Below are 22,551 nucleotides of genomic sequence, written 5' to 3'. Positions count from 1 at the left end.
TAAAGGGATATTTCACCCAAAAAATAAAATTCTATCATTTTATCACCCTTCAAGTTGTTCCAGACCTGTATGAATTTATTTCTTCTGCTGAACACAAAAGGAGATATTTTGAAGAATGTTGGTAACCAGACAGTGCATGGACCCTACTGAATTCCAAAGAATGGGGGAAAAAAAAATACTATGGAAGTCAATGGTGTCCATCACCTGTTTGGTTACTGACATTCAAAATATCTTCTGTTGTGTTCAGCAGAAGAAAGAAACTTTCATACACTTGAGGGTGAGTAAATGAGACAATTTTCATTTTTAGGTAAACTATCCTTTTAAAGGTCAAAAAGACACCATGAGAAAACACACTCCGCACACAAAATATCCTGTGTCTCGTTTAAAATGCCTGTTGAGGAGACCAGCATCACTATGGGCTCATTTAATGCTGTACGGTTTTATAACATCCTGCAGCACCATTCTTGCAATTCCCTATCCTGTATCTTTCTCAGAGAAATGCAATCATGATGATTCCCTCAACCAAGTCATGCTCACACATGAAATTGCTTCTATTGATTTTCCTGTGCTGTCATTGTCTCCCACAGCTGCTTAGACACAGCCACATTTCCGTGCCGAGTGCCTCTCCATGATGTGGTATATCAGGTTGTCATCCAGGAACGACAGGTCGTCATCGTATTCGACTGGTCGACAGCAGGCGGTGGGAGGGGAGCTGCGCAGAATGTTTTTGTCACCGCCGGCGAGGCTGGTGAGGATTTTGTCATAGTTTGTGAGGGAGTTTATACACACGCCGCTGCAGTAGCTGAATATCAACTCCTCCTGACTCCGGTAGCCCAAACCCAGATCAGACACTTTCAGCTGGACTTGTCTTAGTGCACATGCTCTTCCTTTTCCTTTCTCTCTCTCGTCATGACTCGGTCTCTTTCTGTGCATTTTGCTACGCAGGAAACCCCTCCGTTTCTGAGATCTCTTGAATCTATGGATGAAGGCTGAGTCGGGAGTGGGCAAGCTATCTGGATGACAGAGGAAAGAGATGTTCTTAAATTGGCACTACAGACAGATCAATCTGATTTCAAGCAATGTGCTAAAAATAGAGCAGTCTGAACCTAAACAAGGTAGTTTTATGTGGAAAGGTCATACTCTTTGTGTAAATGCATACTTTGAAAGGGTCATATCATAAAAGAAAAAAAATCCTTCATCTGAAAATTGAAGACTAGACGAGTAGAACAGCATGGATTAAGGTACATACAATTTTCATAAATATGTGCTTTATGGAGATGTACATAATATATAACGAATATTAATACCACAGATTGTCAGATGATATATTTTTGTATAATCAAAAATAAAAGCATAAATACCTAACACAATCAAAGCAATCCTTTAAAAACAACCCTTACGAAAATTACCCATGGTTTTATTATAGTAATGTTTGTGTGTGTATTGATTACCATTTGTATAACCACACAAATACCTTAAAGTATGGTTTTTGTAGAAAAACATGGTTAATTTGTGGTTACCATTGAATAACTACAATTGCCATGTTTTTTTTTGTTTTTTTTTTCTTAATAAAACCATGGTTAATTTTCGTAAGGGAAGTGTTGACCTAGAGAGTAGCTAGGTAGCTGCCATATATAAGTTTTATATTGTATGTATTAATATTCATTATATGTACAGTGCCATACATTCCAAATGCTTTTTTTAATCTCCATAAAGCACACATTTATGAAAATTGTATGTACCTTAAAGAGTTAGTTCACCCAAAAATGAAAATTCTATCATTTATTACTCACCCTCATGCCGTTCCACACCCGTAAGACCTTCGTTAATCTTCGGAACACAAATTAAGATATTTTAGTTGAAATCCGATGGCTCCGTGAGGCCTTCATAGCCAGCAATGACATTTCCTCTCTCAAGATCCATTAATGTACTAAAAACATATTTAAATCGGTTCATGTGAGTACAGTGGTTCAATATTAATATTATAAAGCGACAAGAATATTTTTGGAGCGCCAAAAAAAACAAAATAATGACTTATAAAGTGATGGCCGATTTCAAAACACTGCTTCAGGAAGATTCGGAACACAAATGAATCAGTGTGTCGAATCTGCTGTTCGGAGCGCCAAAGTCACATGATTTCAGCCGTTGGCAGTTTGACACGCGATCTGAATCATGATTCGACACACTGATTCATTTATGCTCCGATGCTTCATGAAGCAGTGTTTTGAAATCGGCCATCACTAAATAAGTCGTTATTTTTTGTTTTGTTTTTGGCACACCAAAAATATTCTCGTTGCTTTATAATATTAATATTGAACCACTGTACTCATATGAACTGATTTAAATATGTTTTTAGTACATTAATGGATCTTGAGAGAGGAAGTGTTATTGCTCCCTATGAAGGCCTCACGGAGCCATCGGATTTCAACTAAAATATCTTAATTTGTGTTCCGAAGATGAACGAAGGTTTTACCGGTGTGGAACGGCATGAGGGTGAGTAATAAATGACAGAATTTTCATTTTTGGGTGAACTAACCCTTTAATCCATGCCGTTCTAGTCTTCTACGAATGGTTCGCTCAGATCCTCCAATCTGACTTTGCTTTTCCATTTGAAATTTGGCAGTCACTGTGCGTTCGCGACAGCGAAATGCAAGATTTGCAATTGCATTTGGAGTTTATGCGTCCACATATATAAAACACAATTGCAAATACAATTTGCAGTTTCTTTTGAAAATTGTCTGGAATATACTTCCATAGAGGGTAGATGTTCATGTAAAACCAAATCATCATTGTTTTTGCTAGAGAAACCCTTGGTTAGTGGACCTTGAGGACAAAAAGGGCCGATAAAAATGATATGACCCTTTTGAAGTGCATTGCACATTGTGTTTTGACAGTATGTAAAGACGGTGGTGTTTTGATGTCTTTGTGACACGGTACCTCCATTGATAGCTATGAGAGGACGAGTAGAGTCATCAAAGAGCCATAACGTGATATAGTTCGCATTATTCTGACAGCTTTGAGCAACAATACTGCTTTTGTCCACAGGTACCAGGTTTTCGAAACACAGATGAGTTGTAAGCTGATAGAACTAGAGTAGTGTGTGTCTAGTGTCCCACCCAGGTACAATGGGTCACCTGAAACTTCTTTACTTAACCATCACAACAGTATCAGGTGTGTCCTGAAATGTGCTTTATCACACCTGCGTGTATTCGTGTGACTTTAATAAGAATCAAATAGCCTTTCCTGACCTGAGTGACTTCTTGGCTGCGGATGTTTTATCGTACGAGCATCAGGCAGATTTTGGTTTGCTTTTCTCAACAGGTCCAGTCTTTGAGAACACTGAGCGTGTGGTTGTGAATAGGGAGAGTGTCCGGCTCGGTTCGGGTCCTGTAGAAGCAGTGGGACGGACGACACGCAGCTCAGCATCAGTGCACACGCCAGCATCACACCCCAGATCTTCATCTTACTCTCTCCTCAGCTCAGAGAGCCTGTGTCGGTCAGCACAAACTCACATCACACACATGACTTCACATTACACTACAGCCTTTATTGTATTGTAATTTAATACATTTATATTACATACTTTTATACAGCCCAGCTTTGTACCTCTTTTTAAAAAAAGTGACTGAAAACATTAAAGTAATATATCAGTTAAAGGCACAATATGTAATTTTTCGCCTCCAGAGGTCGCTTATTCAAAACAAAGCCGTTGCTTGATGACAGCTTGATTTTGCGGAATCATGGGAAGTGATGACTTCACGTCTACAGCCGGTGGACGGCACTTGGGAATTAACTAATGTATTAAAGATTTATGAACATTACTGTAGTATGAAGCAGGGTGTGGTTGAAAACCATTGAAGCGGAACGAGGCCGATGGAGCGATTGCTAATGAGAGACGAGCGTGACACACGGCTCGAGAGCAGCGGAGCTTTTATTATGCCACAGACAATCCGGTTCTTCCGGTCAAGCATATGTGAGGTAACACAGTGCTGTTTTATCATATTAGATACATTTGTGTGTTGAAAGTTGTTACAGTGCTTCCCTTCGCTCGGAGGCTGCTATGAGACACTTGTTGCACACTGCAGTAAGCTACGTAGATCAATATTAGTCATGGTGAAACATGGTGTTGAGCTACAGTGGGTACGGAAAGTATTCAGACCCCCTTAAATTTTTCACTCTTTATTATATTGCAACCATTTGCTAAAATCATTTAAGTTAATTTTTTTCCTCATTAATGTACACACAGCACCCCATATTGACAGAAAAACACAGAATTGTTGACATTTTTGCAGATTTATTAAAAAAGAAAAACTGAAATATCACATGGTCCTAAGTATTCAGACCCTTTGCTGTGACACTCATATATTTAACTCAGGTGCTGTCCATTTCTTCTGATCATCCTTGAGATGGTTCTACACCTTCGTTTGAGTCCAGCTGTGTTTGATTATACTGATTGGACTTGATTTGGAAAGCCACATACTGTCTATATAAGACCTTATAGCTCACAGTGCATGTCAGAGCAAATGAGAATCATGAGGTCAAAGGAATTTCCTGAAGAGCTCAGAGACAGAATTGTGGCAAGGCACAGATCTGGCCAAGGTTACAAAAACACTTCTGCTGCACTTAAGGTTCCTAAGAGCACAGTGGCCTCCATAATCCTTAAATGGAAGACGTTTGGGATGACCAGAACCCTTCCTAGAGCTGGCCGTCCGGCCAAACTGAGCTATCGGGGCAGAAGAGCCTTGGTGAGAGAGGTAAAGAAGAACCTAAAGATCACTGTGGCTGAGCTCCAGAGATGCAGTCGGGAGATGGGAGAAAGTTGTAGAAAGTCAACCATCACTGCAGCCCTCCACCAGTCGGGGCTTTATGGCAGAGTGGCCCGACGGAAGCCTCTCCTCAGTGCAAGACACATGAAAGCCCGCATGGAGTTTGCTAAAAAACACCTGAAGGACTCCAAGATGGTGAGAAATAAGATTCTCTTGTCTGATGAGACCAAGATAGAACTTTTTGGCCTTAAATCTAATTGGTATGTGTGGAGAAAACCAGGCACTGCTCATCACCTGTCCAATACAGTCCCAACAGTGAAGCATGGTAGTGGCAGCATGATGCTGTGGGGGTGTTTTTCAGCTGCAGGGACAGGACGACTGGTTGCAATCGAGGGAAAGATGAATGCAGCCAAGTACAGGGATATCCTGGACGAAAACCTTCTCCAGAGTGTTCAGGACCTCAGACTGGGCCGAAGGTTTACCTTCCAACAAGACAATGACCCTAAGCACACAGCTAAAATAACGAAGGAGTGGCTTCACAACAACTCCGTGACTGTTCTTGAATGGCCCAGCCAGAGCCCTGACTTAAACCCAATTGAGCATCTCTGGAGAGACCTAAAAATGGCTGTCCACCAACGTTTACCATCCAACCTGACAGAACTGGAGAGGATCTGCAAGGAGGAATGGCAGAGGATCCCCAAATCCAGGTGTGAAAAACTTGTTGCATCTTTCCCAAAAAGACTCATGGCTGTATTAGATCAAAAGGGTGCTTCTACTAAATACTGAGCAAAGGGTCTGAATACTTAGGACCATGTGATATTTCAGTTTTTCTTTTTTAATAAATCTGCAAAAATGTCAACAATTCTGTGTTTTTCTGTCAATATGGGGTGCTGTATGTACATTTAATGAGGAAAAAAATGAACTTAAATGATTTTAGCAAATGGCTGCAATATAACAAAGAGTAAAAAATTTAAGGGGGTCTGAATTCTTTCCGTACCCACTGTATATAATATGAGTTTTCTGTCGATGAATGTATCCAAACAGTTGCGCATCTGTCTAATAAAAACACATAATATATTAAAGCGTCTTTGGTGTTTCCACGGTTTCTACAAAATAAAACCAGAAATCGAGGGTAACACAGGTCTGATGTCATTGATATGTGACGCACGGATAAGGTCCATGTCCTGGTTAAAATTGCTTATTTCTCTGGATTTAAACATTCTTGGAAACATTTGGGATAATGTAAGTACACAAGTCAACAAAATATATAACATTGTTCTAGTGGTTTTGCGATATTTTAATCCAAAAATCATACATATTGTGCCTTTAAGACCGATATATATATTGCTTTTTTTTGCGGTTGTTACAGCTGTTTTTATTTATTTACTTCATTTCTCTGGCTAGCACTTTGAGCTACTCTGAGAGAGGCACTTTATGAATTACATTTCTTATAATAATAATAATAATAATAATAATAAATATTTAACTTATAGTAGGCCTATTATGTTAATATTATTATATTAGCCAAAACACTTTTTAAAAAATACCCACAACTAGCCACTATATGAAAAAGGCACTTAGTAAATTAAATTTTTTATAATTAATGCTGACAATAATAATCATAAATGTATAACTTAATATATTATTATTATTATTATTATTATTATAAAACAAAGTAATTAAAAAATACCCACAACTAGCCACTAGCTACTATAACAGGGCACTTTCTAAATGATATTTGTTATAATAATAACAGTTTAATTTGATAAAGCACTATTATTATCATTATATAGCCCCACAACTATTTATATTAAGTTTTTTTTTTTAAATACTCACAACCAGCCACTAGTTACTATAATAATAATAATAATAATAATAATAATTATTATTATTATTATTATCATCATATAACAATTTATTATTATTATCACATAATAATTATCATCTAACTTTTAGCATTATTAGTAGTATAAATAGTACTAGTATATAACCCCAATACTATTTAAAAGTAAAACTTGAAAACTAAAAAAATACCCTTTTTATTATCAAAAGTGATGATCAATGATACTGTAAAAACAGTGAAAAAGATATTTGATAACTCACCCGAGTTCAGCTCGTGTCCGGCCATCAGCACTGATGATCACAGAGCCAAAGGTGCTTTCCCAAAACATTTATAAAATAAAAACCGTGCATATTATATTTCCTTTCATCTGACTCTCGTGTTCTTCTGCTGTCAGGAATCATCGCTCTCAAACTACATCAGCCTGTTCATGACTGCGGTTTATAATATATTTTTGTTGCTATGCATTCACTTCTAAAATCCGATTATGGTTTTTAATTGTATTGATTATTTAATTGTTCAGGTTCAGTCTGAGTCGAGTTCATTCGCGCGCCAGCTGTGATATGCAGTGCGCGTGAACAGTGCGCGCGATCGAAACACGCGGAATGACCTCATGAACAAAGCAAAGCCTCCTGATATTATTTAAACGTGGTGGAATGGAAAGAAAGATGAATATGCAGTAGCTCTGTGGTGAAATTTAGGCTAATTTAATTGTCGTTCACTCATATGAATTATTTTATTATTTATATTTAATTTAGCCCATCTGTTGGTTCGTTTTACAAGAATTTCGTGCTGAAGAAGGAAAATACAAATACCTCTATCCACAATGAAGTACCTATATAAGAATTCAAATGTACTGTTATTTGCTATAATTAGTTTGACAACAAATATATTAATAACTAACAATAACCTGTTGATAAATGGAGTTCCACTTTCCAGCTTGAGTTCAGCAGAGCCTCAGCGCTCATTTACATGACAAACACTCCCTCTAGCGGTCAATAGTGTACAGTGCAGTGAAAACTAAACATGTTACACCTGAACTAAGATTATAAATCCTGAGCAGATGAAGAGAGTTCAGAAATGTTTCTTAGAATGCTTTAAAAATAAAGACTGCAAACAACTTCTGTGGCCTTCTCAAATAGTTCTCAAGTGCAACAACTAGGCAAGGCAAGGCAATTTAATTTGTATAGCACGTTTCATACACAATGGTAATTCAAAGTGCTTTACATAAAGAAGAACCAAATACATAATAATAATGGAACACATAAGAAATATAAAATGCATTAAAAATAAGAAAAATAGTTGAAATAAGAAAAAGTGTGTATAAAGTATAAACAGTTCGGACATAGCACAGTGCTCAATTAGCAAATGCATAGGTAAAAAGATGTGTTTTGAGTCTGGATTTGAATGTAGCTACTGTTGGAGCACACCTGATCTCTTCTGGAAGTTGGTTCCAGCTGCGGCTGGCGTAACAGCTAAAAGCAGACTTTGAGTGAACCCTTGGTATTTCTAAATGACTTGATCCTGATGATCTGAGTGATCTGTTAAGTTTATATTCGATGAGCATATCTGCAATGTATTGGTCCTAGGCCAATGAGTGATCTATAAATAAGTAGCAGTACTTTAAAATCAAATCTTTAAAAACTAGTAAAAAAAATGCAATCATATGCAAAAATGTTGTCACTTTGAGTCCTGTACTGCATTCAATATATATATATATATATATATATATATATATATATATATATATATATATATATATATATATATATATTCTAGAATGAATAAATATATAAATATATAAATATATAAATATGCCCCAGCATTTTTAAATGTACAGATTCTGAAATATCCAAAAGAGGTCAAAATCACACAAAAACAAACTGCTAATTTCATAGAATGACAAACAAATGTCACCTTTCAAATTATTTTGATGGTCAAGGCCCATTTGTTCAAAAAGTTTAATCTGGATCAAAATGATATGGATTTGGCAAAATGGGATTGGATCACCTTGATCCAGATACACATGCACATTTCACAATAGGTTACTAAAGATCAACAGGTAGAGTCAATGTAGGATCAGTTTAAGTGTTTTATTTGAAAAGAAACAAAACAGCAATAAAAAAATACAAACACTCCCTTTCATTTTCAAATTTCTTTAAACAGTCACACCCCTATACGGAGCCCCTAAAGAGACATGGTGATGGAAAAATATGAGATTTGAGGGAGAACATTTGTGTGAGAATGCAAAAACACTGAAAGATAATTGTTTCTCCCATCTTTTCTCCCGTCCTTTTAGGGGCTCTGTAGCTCCCCATACATATATATATATATATATATATATATATATATATATATATATATATATATATATATATATATATATATATATATATATATATATATATATATATATATATATATATATATATATATATAGCCTACAAATATATGCAATAAGGGATGCAATTAATATTTAGAAACTACTTTTGACTGTCTCTGGTGATTGTGTATATAGTGTTAAAAACTGTTACGTTAAATATATTAATTTTGTTTGATATTGGCAGCTGTTTAGGAGATTGGGGACCATTTTTTTTTTTTTTTTTTTTGGGCTGTATAGGTGTAATTGGTAATATGTACTTTATCTACTTTGTCACTGTAACGGTTAAACAAAAGTTCAAAATCTAAATAAATGGTATAGACTATGATTCTAGCAATAAATTATTTCACCAATTTTAAAGTTTCATTACATTTTGTTCCCTGAATCCACCCTTCTCTTGGGATCAGGATATTCCTGATTTTTTTTTTTTTGGATCAAAGTTTTCCCAATCCTACTAAAAAGATATGAACAACACATACTGAAGGTTTGATCCAGATCAAAAACAAGATTGGTTTATGTGATGTATTTTTTCTTTTAAACAACCCATTTTCAAAATCTGGTCCAATCCAATCAGATTACATTTGAACAATTGGTCCCTGATTATTCCTGATATTTCCTGATTATTATTTTTTCCCTAATAATGCTTATTATTCTGTTTTTTCCTCCTATCTTGGCCATTCCAAGGTACAGCCTACTGTATGTGATGTAAAGTGTGTTTCTGTCAGATTGTGAGGATGAGATACATTTTTTAATTTTTTCATATTTGTAGTTTATTAACTGGAATCATTATAATTATCATTCAGAACATCAGATAATGTACTGAATAAATAAATAGTGAATATTCAACAAGAAAATGTTGATAAATGGATGTCTTATAATCAGCACTTTTGCATATGACTCCCTCTTCCGGCCAAAAGTCTGAAGTGCAGGACTTGGACATTATAGTTATTACATTATCATCTGTTGCTGTAAACCGCAAGAAGCCGCATATAACACACAATTTCACCATGCAGTTTTTTTCTGTGATTAAATTTCCAGTTAATGTTGTAAATAATATAATATAATAATAATAAATTGAATAATATAATAAATTAGGTATAATATTGGGGTTTCTGTGGAATGATGAATCAGTTTCAAAGGTCTCTCTCTCTCTCTCTCTCTCTCTGTGTGTGTGTGTGTGTGTGTGTGTGTGTGTGTGTGTGTGTGTGTGTGTGTGTGTGTGTGTGTGTGTGTGTGTGTGTGAAGACTCGTTTTGATTACATTTTCAGGAAATTTGTAGCCCATTTAATTCCAAATTGTTATAAATTTAAATCTCAGTCATTACAGTGAATGTTGTCTCTAATTAGGCTGGTTAATCATCAAACTTAATTCAGATCTCCTTTGAGTTTAGCAATGGAAACAATGCAGATAATGCAGTGATGATTCTTGACGTAAACATTTATGAAAGAAATGATTGCTTTGAATCTGACAGCTATGAATTCCTCAATTTCCTGTAGAACAGAGCTGGAGATTCCTCATATCCTCAAGGAGAACGGAGAGAAGAGAAAACATGGAAAGGACAAGGGTAGAAAAAGAGTGGATATCTATCTATCTATCTATCTATCTATCTATCTATCTATCTATCTATCTATCTATCTATCTATCTATCTATCTATCTATCTATCTATCTATCTATCTATCTATCTATCTCATAATAAGTAATTTAGTTTTAACTTTTAATACCAACCCTAAAGTTTATATAGCCTATGAAGAATCCCCGTTCATCTGCACCTGTACCGCTCAAACTTTCCCTCCCGTCATCCTTCAGTCTGCTGTAGTATTTTATCGACCAGTCTCCGTGTTGCTATATTGGTCAGAGTTACTGAAGCGAGCTCAAGTCTCCATCTGTGTAGATTAGACCATTATCCTCTTAACTCCGAGTGTCCCTGCCTTCTCTCCTCACTGCTTCGCTCAAAAACACTCTCAAATAAGAAGAAACTTCGCGTCTGACGCTGATTGAGGGACTTTCGACAGCTGCCGCGCGCTCCGTGGATGCAGGAGTTCTTCAGAGTTGCTCGCGCGCGTGTCGGGGCTCCTGAGGGGCCGCACATGAGGACTGCGTCTGATCTCCAGCAGACAGTAATCGCATCAGACCGGCTTCACCGTGCATACAAAGACCTGCAACAGTCTAGATCGAAAATTCAGCGCTTTTTATTCTCTGAGTTTTTAAAATGAGGAACAACAACATTTGAATCTCAGATTGACTCGATCAATATTTCAGAATCATAAAGGATTGAAAATGCGCCTCCCGAAGAGAGTGATGGTGCTTCTCGCACTGGTGTGGATGTGTAATATCGCTCTTTGCTCAAGAAAGTCTGGAGCACGGAAGTCAGGTGAGTGTCATTTTCATTCATTTCATTTTTTGTTTGTTAAAATTTAGTCGTAATTGTTTTTTTTAATGGTGATTATTTGATTATGCAATACAGTGACCCCAACAAATAGGCTATTTGGACATGATGTCTTATGTCTTTAATGCAATATCTTCACAAACTTTTCTTTATATTTTTGCGTCAACTAGTGTGTTAATTTCTCAGTTCTTCTCAAGTTCACGGGTGTTTTGCATCAGACCTTCCTTCTTTTATAACTAATGCAATGACATTTAAACATTTTTAAGCATGCATTAGGTGTCTGAAAACTGTTTGGAGCTTCCTTATGTCCCATAATCACACAGGACACATTTTTAGGCTATTCCGATGGATAGATGTACAGGTGATTTGTCACAGAGACATCTGAGGTCGCAGTCATACGGCAGGGTCAGCGCTGTATATGGCACATCCATATGCCCTCCGGACGATCTCTTGCCCAATGCCCATGGCCAACAATTTACAGTAATGAAAACCATCAGTCATTTCAGATAAACAAGCCCTCCGATAACTGACACTTCAGATGAAATGCTGCAAATTGGTGCTTGTCCCTTTGGTACCCTTGGGTATATGGAGATACTTAACCTTAATGCGCTTTTTAGTGGTATAGCCAAGAAACTAGAAGTTATATTTAATTTGGTGGTCTTGATTTATTAAAAGACTAACAAATTCAAGTCTATAGCCACATTGACAGGCAAGTTTGGTCCATTTCGTTTCAGATCTTAACGGGTTTGTTCACCCAAAAATGAAAATTCTGTCATTAATTACTCACCCTCATGTCGTTCCACACCCGTAAGACCTTCGTTCAACTTCGGAACACAAATTAAGATGTTTTTGATGAATCCGAGAGCTGACTCCTCCACAGACTGCAATTTAACCACCACTTTCAAGGTCCAGAAAGGTAGTAAAGACATCGGTAAATTAGTCCAAGTGACTGCGGTGGTTCAACCTTAATGTTATGAAGTGACGAGAGTACTTTTTGTGCGCAAAAACAAAACAAAAATAGCGACTTTATTCAACAATCTCTCAAACAGCGCCGGCCAATACTGAGCCAGTGTTCTGACGTAGAACCTGGAAGCGCTGAATGGATTGAAAGTGGAGAAGTGGACTATTGGAAGTTGGTCTGGGTAAATGTAATTTCCTTATAAGTTTGATTGCATCATCTGTTGAAAAAGATCTTTGCCTGGAGCCTTTTCACTTTAGTTTGTATCGACTCAAAGTTGTTAATGAAAATGAGACATTTTTGGTCACTAAAGGCCTTTTAAAAGTTTTCTTACCGTCACACAAACTTAAACATCAATTCCAATTTTGTTACTCAGTTTTCTGTTGCCTAAAAATCCATACCTTAATGATATCTACATCTTTCTAGGTTGTTCTTGAGTTAAAGGGATAGTTCACCCAAAGATGAACATTGTCATCATGTTGTTCCAAACCTGTATGAGTTTCTTTCTTCTGCTGAACACAAAGGAAGATATTTTGAAGAATGTTGGTAACCATGACAGTTGACGGCACCTATTGAATTCCATAGTACTTTTTTTTTCTGGTTACCAACATTCTTCAAAATATCATCTTTTGTGTTCAGCAGAAGAAACTCATACAGGTTTGGAAAAACTTGAGGGTAAGTAAGTAATGACAAAATTGCATGGGCACCCTGACTGGTCTGCGGCTATGCAGCTCCATACGCAACAAACTCTGATGCACTGTGTATTCTGACACCTTTCTATCAGAACCAGCATTAACTTCTTGAGCAATTTGAGCTTCAGTAGCTCGTCTGTTGGATTGGACCATTCGGGCCAGCCTTCACTGATCCTTGGCCGCCCATGACCCTGTCGCCGGTTCACCACTGTTCGTTCCTTGGACCACTTTTGATAGATACTGACCACTGCAGACCGGGAACACCCCACAAGAGCTGCAGTTTTGGAGATGCTCTGACCCAGTTGTCTTGCCATCACAATTTGGCCCTTGTCAAACTCGCTCAAATCCATATGCTTGCCCATTTTTCCTGCTTCTAACACATCAACTTTGAGGACAAAATGTTCACTTGCATCATCAGTGTTATTCACTTCACCTGTCAGTGGTCATGTTATGCCTGATCGGTGTAAACTATTTCCACACAGTTGCTTTTGACCTTTATGTTCTTCTAAATAACACAACATGGACCTTCAATAATAATTGTTCACTCGTGAATGGCTCATTATGTGACATCCTTCCTAAATTGCTTTCCATAAGCTGGTCTGTTTCATCTGTTATGGCTCTGTGTATTTGAGATTGTTATTTCACATTCATTTCATTACATGTACACAGCACTTACAGTGCATTATGTTTTGATTGTATTGTGCTCCAGTGACATGTTTGGTTTGTATGTTTTTTGATTAGTCTCGATTTAGCGGTTTATTTTCAGAAAGCAGCATTTTAATTGCGCCACAAACGCCTGCAACTCATAACGGATATATCAGAGCCAAGATCACATGGAATGTGCATCATCAAAGAGTGTATTAGTCATACTCCATCAAATTACTTGATTTCTCTAATGACTATAGAAACCTTTTAAGTTCAGTGTCTTGATGTGTTTATTTTGAGGGAAAGCAATATCTTGTAAATGATCTGAAAGGAGAGAGTGATGCAGCTTTAATGTTTCTGCGAAACCACTGCGAGCTCCGTGAATGTGTCAGGATGAGATGACGATGGGTTCACAGGATACACTGAAAAACACTTGGTTTAGTAGAAACAGTTTTGTTAACACTTTACATAAAGCTTTTATGTATGATGCATTAAAAAGGTATTATAATTAAATAATTGTAACCAAAATTAAAATGCATTATAATATTTGCAGATTCTGAAATTGATTTGTCATGTGTTTTAATGCGTTCTAAAGGTGTAACAATGAATAGATAAGTATTATTTATAATATAATATAACTGTTACAATTATTCATGCATTGTATGGTGCATTAGAAGGCATAATTAATGCATTAAAATACTTTTATAATGCATTATATATATATAAAGGCTTTGAGTAAAATGTTCATGCAGAGATGCTAGTAAATGTCTCAATTAATTACAAAGAAACAGCAAGTAAAATGATGTTGAATTACATGTGAAATTTGAGGAAAACTGTAATAGTAAAACTGTAAAAGTAGAAAAACTGAAATAATATTTTCTTGTAAAATGTACTTCATTGATATTTGTTTTATTCACAACTTTGAAAAATTTTTTAGAATGTAGAAACAAGAAATGCAATATTCCTATATCTGTGTTGGAAAGTGAAAACCAAAACTAAAGCAAGTTTAAAGGGATAGTTCACCCAAAAATGAAAATTCTGTCATCATTTACTCATATACTATGGAAGTCAGTGGGGTTCATCAACTGTTTGGTTACTGACATTCTTCAAAATATCATCTTTTGTGCATCAGCGCTGTAGACATCAACTTTTTACTCTGAGCGAGAGATTTAGGAATGACCTTGTCTGAATGCATCATCTGTAATGCATCTAAAATCACTCTGTTTTGTATATATGCTTCTGTATGTTCCATTTTTGTCTTATGACCTTTCTCATCAATATCAATGAACTCAATTACATGAGTTACATTAATTAATTAGCGCTGTTTGCTAAGGTGAGCATCTGCAAGATCTGTCTTTTGTCTAATGTTGTTTAGTTCAATGTCGACAGGTATGAATGAACTGATGAACAATAAAGTAGTATTTATATTGTGTTGTATTTATATGATAGTGTTTCTGATGTGATCTGTTGTTCCTCTCAGAGAGGTTGAGTCCACCGCTGGACATTCAGCTGGAGACGGTGAACTGCACTGCATTCAATGTCCGGTGGAAAATGCCCCGCAGACACGTCAGCACTATCACTGGATACAAGGTACACATCCTTCCATCTTTAAATTGTAATGCTGTGCTTAAACATTTTTTAAAAAGTTGTTTTGTAACTTTTAAATTGGTGCCTTTCAAAATATAAGCCTTCTGTTCATGCTGCCCTGCAGATTGCATAACATATTGATTGTTCATCATACTGGATGTCAGTGTTAACTGAATAACGGAGACATTGTCAGCTGCTCACTTATTTAATCAGACCAACCCTTTTTCCAATGTTATGGTGCTGGTATCAGGGTTATTTTAATATCACTGAGATACTATTTCAGGTTTTTTTTTTTTTTTTTTTTTCATATTTAAATGTTTTATTTTTTTTTGCTGTCACAATTCGCCACTTATATACGGAAGAGGATTAGGGCCAAGCAATAATAAAAAATAAATTATCTCGAGATTAAAGTTGTTAAATTTCGAGAAAAAACTTGTTAAATTTCGAGAAAAAAAGTCGAAATAATAAAATGTTGAGAATAAACTCGTTAAATTACGAGAAAAAACTCATTACATTTCGAGAAAAAAGTCGAGATAAAATGTTGAGAATAAACTCGTTAAATTACGAGAAAAAAAATCGAGATAAAATGTTGAGAATAAAGTAATTAAATTACGAGAAAAAAGTCGTTAGATTATGAGAACAAATTTGTTAAATTGAGAAAAAAGTTGTTAAATTTCTAGAAAAAAAGTCGAGATAAAATATTGAGAATAAAGTCATTAAATTACAAGAAAAAAGTCATTCGATTATGAGAACAAATTCGTAATTTAATGACTTTCTCATCATTTTATCTCGACTTTTTTCTCGAAATTTAACGAGTTTTTTTCTCGTAATTTAACAAGTTTATTCTCAACATTTTATCTCGACCTTTTTCTCGAAATTTAACGAGTTTATTCTCAACATTTTATCTCAACCTTTTTCTCGAAATTTAACGAGTTTATTCTCAACATTTTATTTCGACTTTTTTCTCGAAATTTAACAACTTTAATCTCAAGATGGTTTTATTTTTTTATTATTGCTTGGCCCTAATCCTCTTCCGTACTTATACTATGCCCTAAAAGTATGAACTGTTTTTGTGAAGAAAAGGTACATACTTTTGAGTGTGTAGTAGGCGAGCTTTGGGACATACTCATCATAATTGCGTCTTTTAATTTAATTTTCATACCACATCTGAGAGTATCTTTAGCTCGCAATGTTGTTTCAGATGAAATATAATGTGGATAACATTGAATAAATATATATTTTCGTCAGGTTAGATACTGATTATGAATTACTCAAAACCTTTTATCTAAAGGTGCGCACACGGCATATCGTAATTACAGCAATTACGTGATTTCAACTTGCAAAATGCATTTACGTCCTCGTAGAGCTCATAATTACAGCTTGTAAAATGGGAATTGTTTGAGAGCTCCTACTTGTATGACGTGACCACTGCAGATTCGTATAGGCATTGATAGTGGTGCCATAGAAACACATAATTCCTAGTAGGGCTGTCAAACGATTAATCACGATTAATTGCATACAAAATAAAAGTTTGAGTTTGCATAATATATGTGTGAGTAATGTGTGTAAATAATATGTATATATAAATACACACAAATTAATGTATATATTTAAGAGAAATATGTTATTTACAAAAAAATTTATTTATATATAATATAAAGTATATAAAAATATAAATAAATACATATACTTGTAAATATTTCTCAAATATATACATGGATGTGTTTGTATTTATATATGCATAATAATTAAACACAATACACCCACATATATTAGGCAAACTCAAACTTTTATTTTGTATGCGATTAATTGTGATTATTCGTTTGACAGCCCTAATTGCCAGTCCAAGGAAGCGAACAGCTCCGAATAGAATGTCATGTGTTGTCATCTAGAGACTACAGTAATTACGACATGGCGTGTATGCAGCATAAACCTCTTTACTTAACATTTCGATCTCACACATCCACCATATGTTTGTAGCTTTTTAACAGTTTTTATTCGTGTTTTTAGTTCTGATCGAATCCTCGTCCAACGCACAATGAGCCGTTAGTGTGTGCACGGATCTGCACTTTGAATTCGAACCAGAAACGGGGTACCTTTGGGATCATTTCAACATGCTACAATTTGAGTCACTATTTAGGACGGCTAGTATGCGAATTGGGATGCAGCATTTTTGTATGGTTTTCATTTGAGTTAATTCTATATAATAACCCTGGCTGGAATTTGATTACAAATTCTTTAGTAAACAACTTTGTGAAGGTGGGACCAAAGCCACCATATTGCGTGTTATGATTTCTCCCATTCATATATATCATGAGTGCACCATCTGCCATCATCATACTGCAGATCCATTTGGTGCCACTAGTAGCGCAGAAACGACACACTTCTCCTTTAATTACAGAGAGAAGACTTTACTTGTTTTGTGAAGAAGTGAAGCACTTGGATCTTTGCTCCTTTATCCTATTTGTAGAGACAGTTGGAGGTGTTCTCATCTCTGGTTGCTGTTAGAGTCTCTGTGTTAACTAATGTTAATTAATGTTGTTATGGTTGCTTATGGGATAAAGACTAGCCAAACCCGTCAGGTATCTGTCTGATGCCAGATCGTACTTACAAGTCCTAGTGAAGGCTCTCTTATTCTTCTGATTTCCACACTGGTGCTGTATAGATGTCACTACAGGAATTATTTGAGAGTGATGGGTTCCTCATGAAAATATTCATGTTAATATTTATTTATTTTACTGACCAGGTGTTTTACACAGAGATGAGGAATAATCGTCCAACCAGCAATGCTGTTGTCCTGGAAGTCCCACTGAGTTTAGAAATGCTCACAACTGTATGTCCAACCTCTTTATTGTTCAGTATAATACTACTAAATACAAATAACAATAAATGATTATATAATATATTTTGTTTATGGTAATGATATATACTGTGTGTATATATATATATATATATATATATATATATATATATATATATATATATATATGTACACACACACCTATGTGTATATTTGGTATATTTGTATATGTAGGTATTTTATTTGTTATAACAAATACATACACTTTAATAACAAAAAATTGAATAATAAATTCTGAATTATCAGATCATAGTGATTGTGAGGCTATAGCACAGTTGAAGTGAACGGTGTGACTTCAGCAGAACATTACTTTTGTCTTACAGGGGCAGTTTGATGGCCAGGCGAGCTTTGTGAGTAGATGTTCAATATCTGATTCTCTGTTAATGCCATATGGTGCTGTCTTGCATGGTAAGCTGTTCCCGTGTGTCTGTTAGGATGTGGTGATCGGGAACCTGAAGGTGGCCACGCAGTACCGTGTTAGTGTGGGGGCGTACGGCTGGGCAGGGGAGGGCAGACCCAGCATGCCCCGGGACATCAGCACTGGCTCTCATGGTGAGCAGACAAGTCACAAAACATACATTTTGATCAGTATTACTATGCTTTTAACTAACAGAATTAATCAACTTGCATGATGTATTTCTCTTATATTGTAGAAAAGTGCATGCCTCCTACACCTCCTACCCAACCTAATGTGGTCGCCGTGTCAGACACAGAACTGGCGTTGTCATGGCAACATGGAGAAAGTGAAGGAAGTGCACCTGTGCTTTACTTCCTGGTGGCTTATATCAGGTAATTGTTCAGGTGATAGATAGATAGATAGATAGATAGATAGATAGATAGATAGATGGATGGATGGATGGATGGATGGATGGATGGATGGATGGATGGATGGACCGATGGACAGATGGACAGACGGATGGATGGATAGATAGTTGGTGGGATGGATGGATGGACATACGGATGGACAGATGGATGGAAGGATGGATATATGGATGGATGGATGGATGGATGGATGGATGGATGGACAGTTGGATGGATGGATGGATGGATGGATGGATGGATGGATGGATGGATAGATAGTTAGTGGGATGGATGGATGGATGGATGGATGGATGGATGGATGGATGGATGGATGGATGGATGGATAGTTAGTGGGATGGATGGATGGACAGTTGGATGGATGGATGGATAGATAGTTAGTGGGATGGATGGATGGACAGTTGGATGGATGGATGGATGGATGGACATACGGACGGACAGTTGGATAGATAGTTGGTGGGATGGATAGATGGACAGACGGATGGATGGATAGATAGTTGGTGGGATGGATGGATGGACTTACGGATGGACAGATGGATGGAAGGATGGATATATGGATGGACAGATGGATAGATAGTTAGTGGGATGGATGGATGGACAGTTGGATGGATGGATGGATGGATGGATGGATGGACATACGGACGGACAGTTGGATAGATAGTTGGTGGGATGGATAGATAGATGGATGGATGGACAGACAGGCAGATGGATGGATAGATGGACGAATGGCCGGACGGACGGATGGATGGACATACAGATGGACAGTTGGATGGACATATGGACGGACAGTTGGATGGATGGATGGATAGATAGTTGGTGGGATGGATGGATGGACATACGGATGGACAGATGGATGGATAGTTGGTGGGATGGATAGATGGATGGATAGTTGGATGGATGGATGGACAGACAGGCAGATGGATGAATGGACGGACGGACGGATGGATGGATGGACATACAGATGGATAGATAGTTGGTGGGATGGATGGATGGACAGATGGATGGAAGGATGGACATGGATGGACAGATGGATGGATGCACATACGGACGGACAGTTGGATAGATGGATGGATGGATAGTTGGTGTGATGATTGATTGACATACGGATGGATGGATGGATGGATGGTCGGACATACGGACAGACAGTTGGATAGTTGGATGGAGAGTTGGATAGATGGATGGATGGATGGATGGATGGACGGACGGACAGATGGATGGACAGTTGGATAGATGGATGGACCTATGGATGGGCGGACGGACAGACGATAGATAGATAGATAGATAGATAGATAGATAGATAGATAGATAGATAGATAGACAGACAGACAGACAGACAGACAGATGGATGGATGGATATATGGATAGATAGATGGATAGGCAGATAGAGATAGAAACAGAAAAAGCTTAACATTTGTACAATAGCAGCTTTTTCAAGTGAAAAACATTTTCAGTCGACTTCAGAGACTAAAATCTTCATTCGGTTTCTTTTAAAGAATGCATTTCCTAAGAAGTCTCTCTGTGTGTTTGTTGGCCTTTATTAAAACAAGACTGACTGATGTTTGTGCGTGTGATCTTTACCCTGTCAGGCCTTACTATGTCCAGATGACTCATGCAACTAATGCATTTCTGTGGTAGTTACTGTTCTAGAACACAACTAACCCATTCAGGCCAGTTCAGCACAGTCTGCATGACCACACACATCAAACCACCGACCCGCAGGACACAACGGCCTGCTGTTATGTGTGCATGAGCTCTTGATAAATGACTGACCGAGTGGTGTTCCTCATTCTTTATTATTACATTTTAGAATAATAAAAAAGTCATAAAAACCAGGAAATACCACGAATTGAGTTATAGTGACCAAAATGTTGAAAAAATGAAACCCCTCTTGTATTTGAGTTTCTTCTGTATCTAGATTCCAGCTCTGGTCATTAAAAAAATTAAATACTTGTTTTTTTCTTTTTCTCTTTTTTTTTTCTTCTTAAATTAAAATAGCAGCTTTGTAAAGAAGTTCATACATTTGTTAACATGATACATATTTATTATTATTTATATTATATCTATGAACAAATTTCAAATTAAATAAAAAGTAGTAATTTAATGCATTATATGTACATATTTATTTGCAAGATCATAAAGAAACTGTAATACTATATACTACTAAATAAATTCAGTGGAGAGTGTCCAGACGTTTTCATTGTATCCTGCTGTAAGTCCATGCATGTGCATTTGGGTGTGAAATCGGCATGTTTGTAATACTCATTGATAATTATGCAACGTGATTGTGGCGTCCAGCAGATTAGGACACCCCCCCACCCCCTTCCCCACCCCCCATCCAGAGACTGTCTGCTTCTCAGATTAACAACTTTTCACATAATCTGGGCAATGTAACAGAAGCGGAAGTTTTTATGGTTTGGTAAACTTATATAGTGGTGAACGGAGACTACAACAAATATAAGTTTTGCTTTCCCATTTATCTCAATACCAACAGAAACAAATCCATAATAGTGTTTCTATGATGTTCCAAAAGAGGAAAAAACATTGAGAGATTGCTTACATTGGTCAGAAGAGAGAAAGATGTCAAATTTGCCTCAGCCATTGTATTAGAAACACATTTTTCTGTAATTTAATGCCCAGTTAAGAAAGTATAGGGCCAGATTTAGCTACTAAACATGGCAAATTAGCATGAGAGAGCAATCCCATAAAAGTGTGGATGGAGTAGAAAGTTCTGCGGGTGACCAACATAATCTACCAAGAGCAACACAAATTAGCGTCTAGTTTAAGACATGCTTTTTTGGGGGGTGGTAAATAATGGTGCAAATACCAGTAAATTGACTAGCGCAAACCTTAGTAAATCACCTTGCATGATTCATTTAAATACTCTCCTCCCATAAATTATGCAACTGAAAGGGAAACTCCTACAAATGCATATGCAATAAGATCAGCCGCAGAAATAACCCTGTCCACGCCTTTTCAGTGCATGTCTTTAGTAAATCCTGATAGTATTTTTTTTTTTTTTAACACCAAAAGAGGGTTTACGCTGGCACAAGCTGTAGGTAAATGTGATGTATATGTATGTGTGCAGGCCAGAGATGGACACCGAGTGGACGTACATCAGAGAGCCAGTAGAGTCGAACTCTATGGTGCTCAAGGGTCTGATGCCGGATACGGAGTACCAGTTTGTCATCAGAGCCGTGAATGCACATGGGATCAGCCCTCCCAGTGCCATTAACAACCCCGTGCGCACACTCGGTAAGTTACAGTACAGGACATGACATTAGGAGATCCTCAGATCTGGTAATTGTAAGGTTGCAGGTTCGCACTACAGGGAGTGCAGAATTATTAGGCAAGTTGATTTTCTGATCATATTTTTTTCCCAAGCACATTTTACCAATTCCAATCCACATCAATCTTAATAACTACTATTAATATTGTTTTTAATCATTTATAAGTGATATATAATTGTTCATGAAGGCTGGAAATGAAAAATGCCTTATATTCAGGTGTGCAGAATTATTAGGCAAGTTTTCTTTACAGGCAAAATGAGCCAAAAAAGAGATTTAACTCAGACTGAAAAGTCAAAAATTATTAAATACTCATGAGAAGGACGCAATACT

The 22,551-nt window shown here is 36.6% G+C and overlaps 2 protein-coding genes across 4 annotated transcripts in view; one reads left to right on the top strand and one right to left on the bottom strand.

Moving 5' to 3' along the window:
• Positions 1 to 583: 583 nt before the first annotated feature.
• On the bottom strand, positions 584 to 7,267 carry gdnfb (glial cell derived neurotrophic factor b). 2 transcript variants are annotated; one of them, XM_048188697.1, is made up of 3 exons: positions 6,870 to 7,267; positions 3,249 to 3,488; positions 584 to 1,013 (listed from the first exon to the last, which is right to left on the bottom strand). In XM_048188697.1, exons 2-3 carry the CDS (start codon positions 3,460 to 3,462, stop codon positions 592 to 594), a joined length of 636 nt encoding a protein of 211 aa, XP_048044654.1. In that variant the 5' UTR covers positions 3,463 to 3,488; positions 6,870 to 7,267; the 3' UTR covers positions 584 to 591. The 2 variants fall into 2 exon arrangements, with proteins under 2 accessions (XP_048044654.1, XP_048044655.1); XM_048188698.1 differs by lacking the exon at positions 6,870 to 7,267 and having other exon boundaries at positions 3,249 to 3,496.
• Positions 3,335 to 22,551, top strand: part of LOC125267243 (pikachurin) — a 38,766-nt gene continuing 19,549 nt past the window's right edge. For both annotated transcript variants that reach the window (XM_048188696.1, XM_048188695.1), the window contains exons 1-8: positions 3,335 to 3,496; positions 10,483 to 11,358; positions 15,149 to 15,258; positions 18,002 to 18,088; positions 18,439 to 18,465; positions 18,550 to 18,667; positions 18,769 to 18,904; positions 22,020 to 22,186. In XM_048188696.1, the coding sequence (XP_048044653.1) occupies positions 11,265 to 11,358; positions 15,149 to 15,258; positions 18,002 to 18,088; positions 18,439 to 18,465; positions 18,550 to 18,667; positions 18,769 to 18,904; positions 22,020 to 22,186 (739 nt within the window). In that variant the 5' untranslated portion in view covers positions 3,335 to 3,496; positions 10,483 to 11,264. The remainder of the gene's footprint in view (positions 3,497 to 10,482; positions 11,359 to 15,148; positions 15,259 to 18,001; positions 18,089 to 18,438; positions 18,466 to 18,549; positions 18,668 to 18,768; positions 18,905 to 22,019; positions 22,187 to 22,551) is intronic.

The sequence above is a fragment of the Megalobrama amblycephala genome, linkage group LG4 (assembly GCF_018812025.1).
Source record: "Megalobrama amblycephala isolate DHTTF-2021 linkage group LG4, ASM1881202v1, whole genome shotgun sequence".
Classification (NCBI taxonomy): domain Eukaryota; kingdom Metazoa; phylum Chordata; class Actinopteri; order Cypriniformes; family Xenocyprididae; genus Megalobrama; species Megalobrama amblycephala.
The sequence above is the reverse complement of the archived record's forward strand: the minus strand, read 5'-3'. Positions and strand labels throughout refer to the sequence as shown.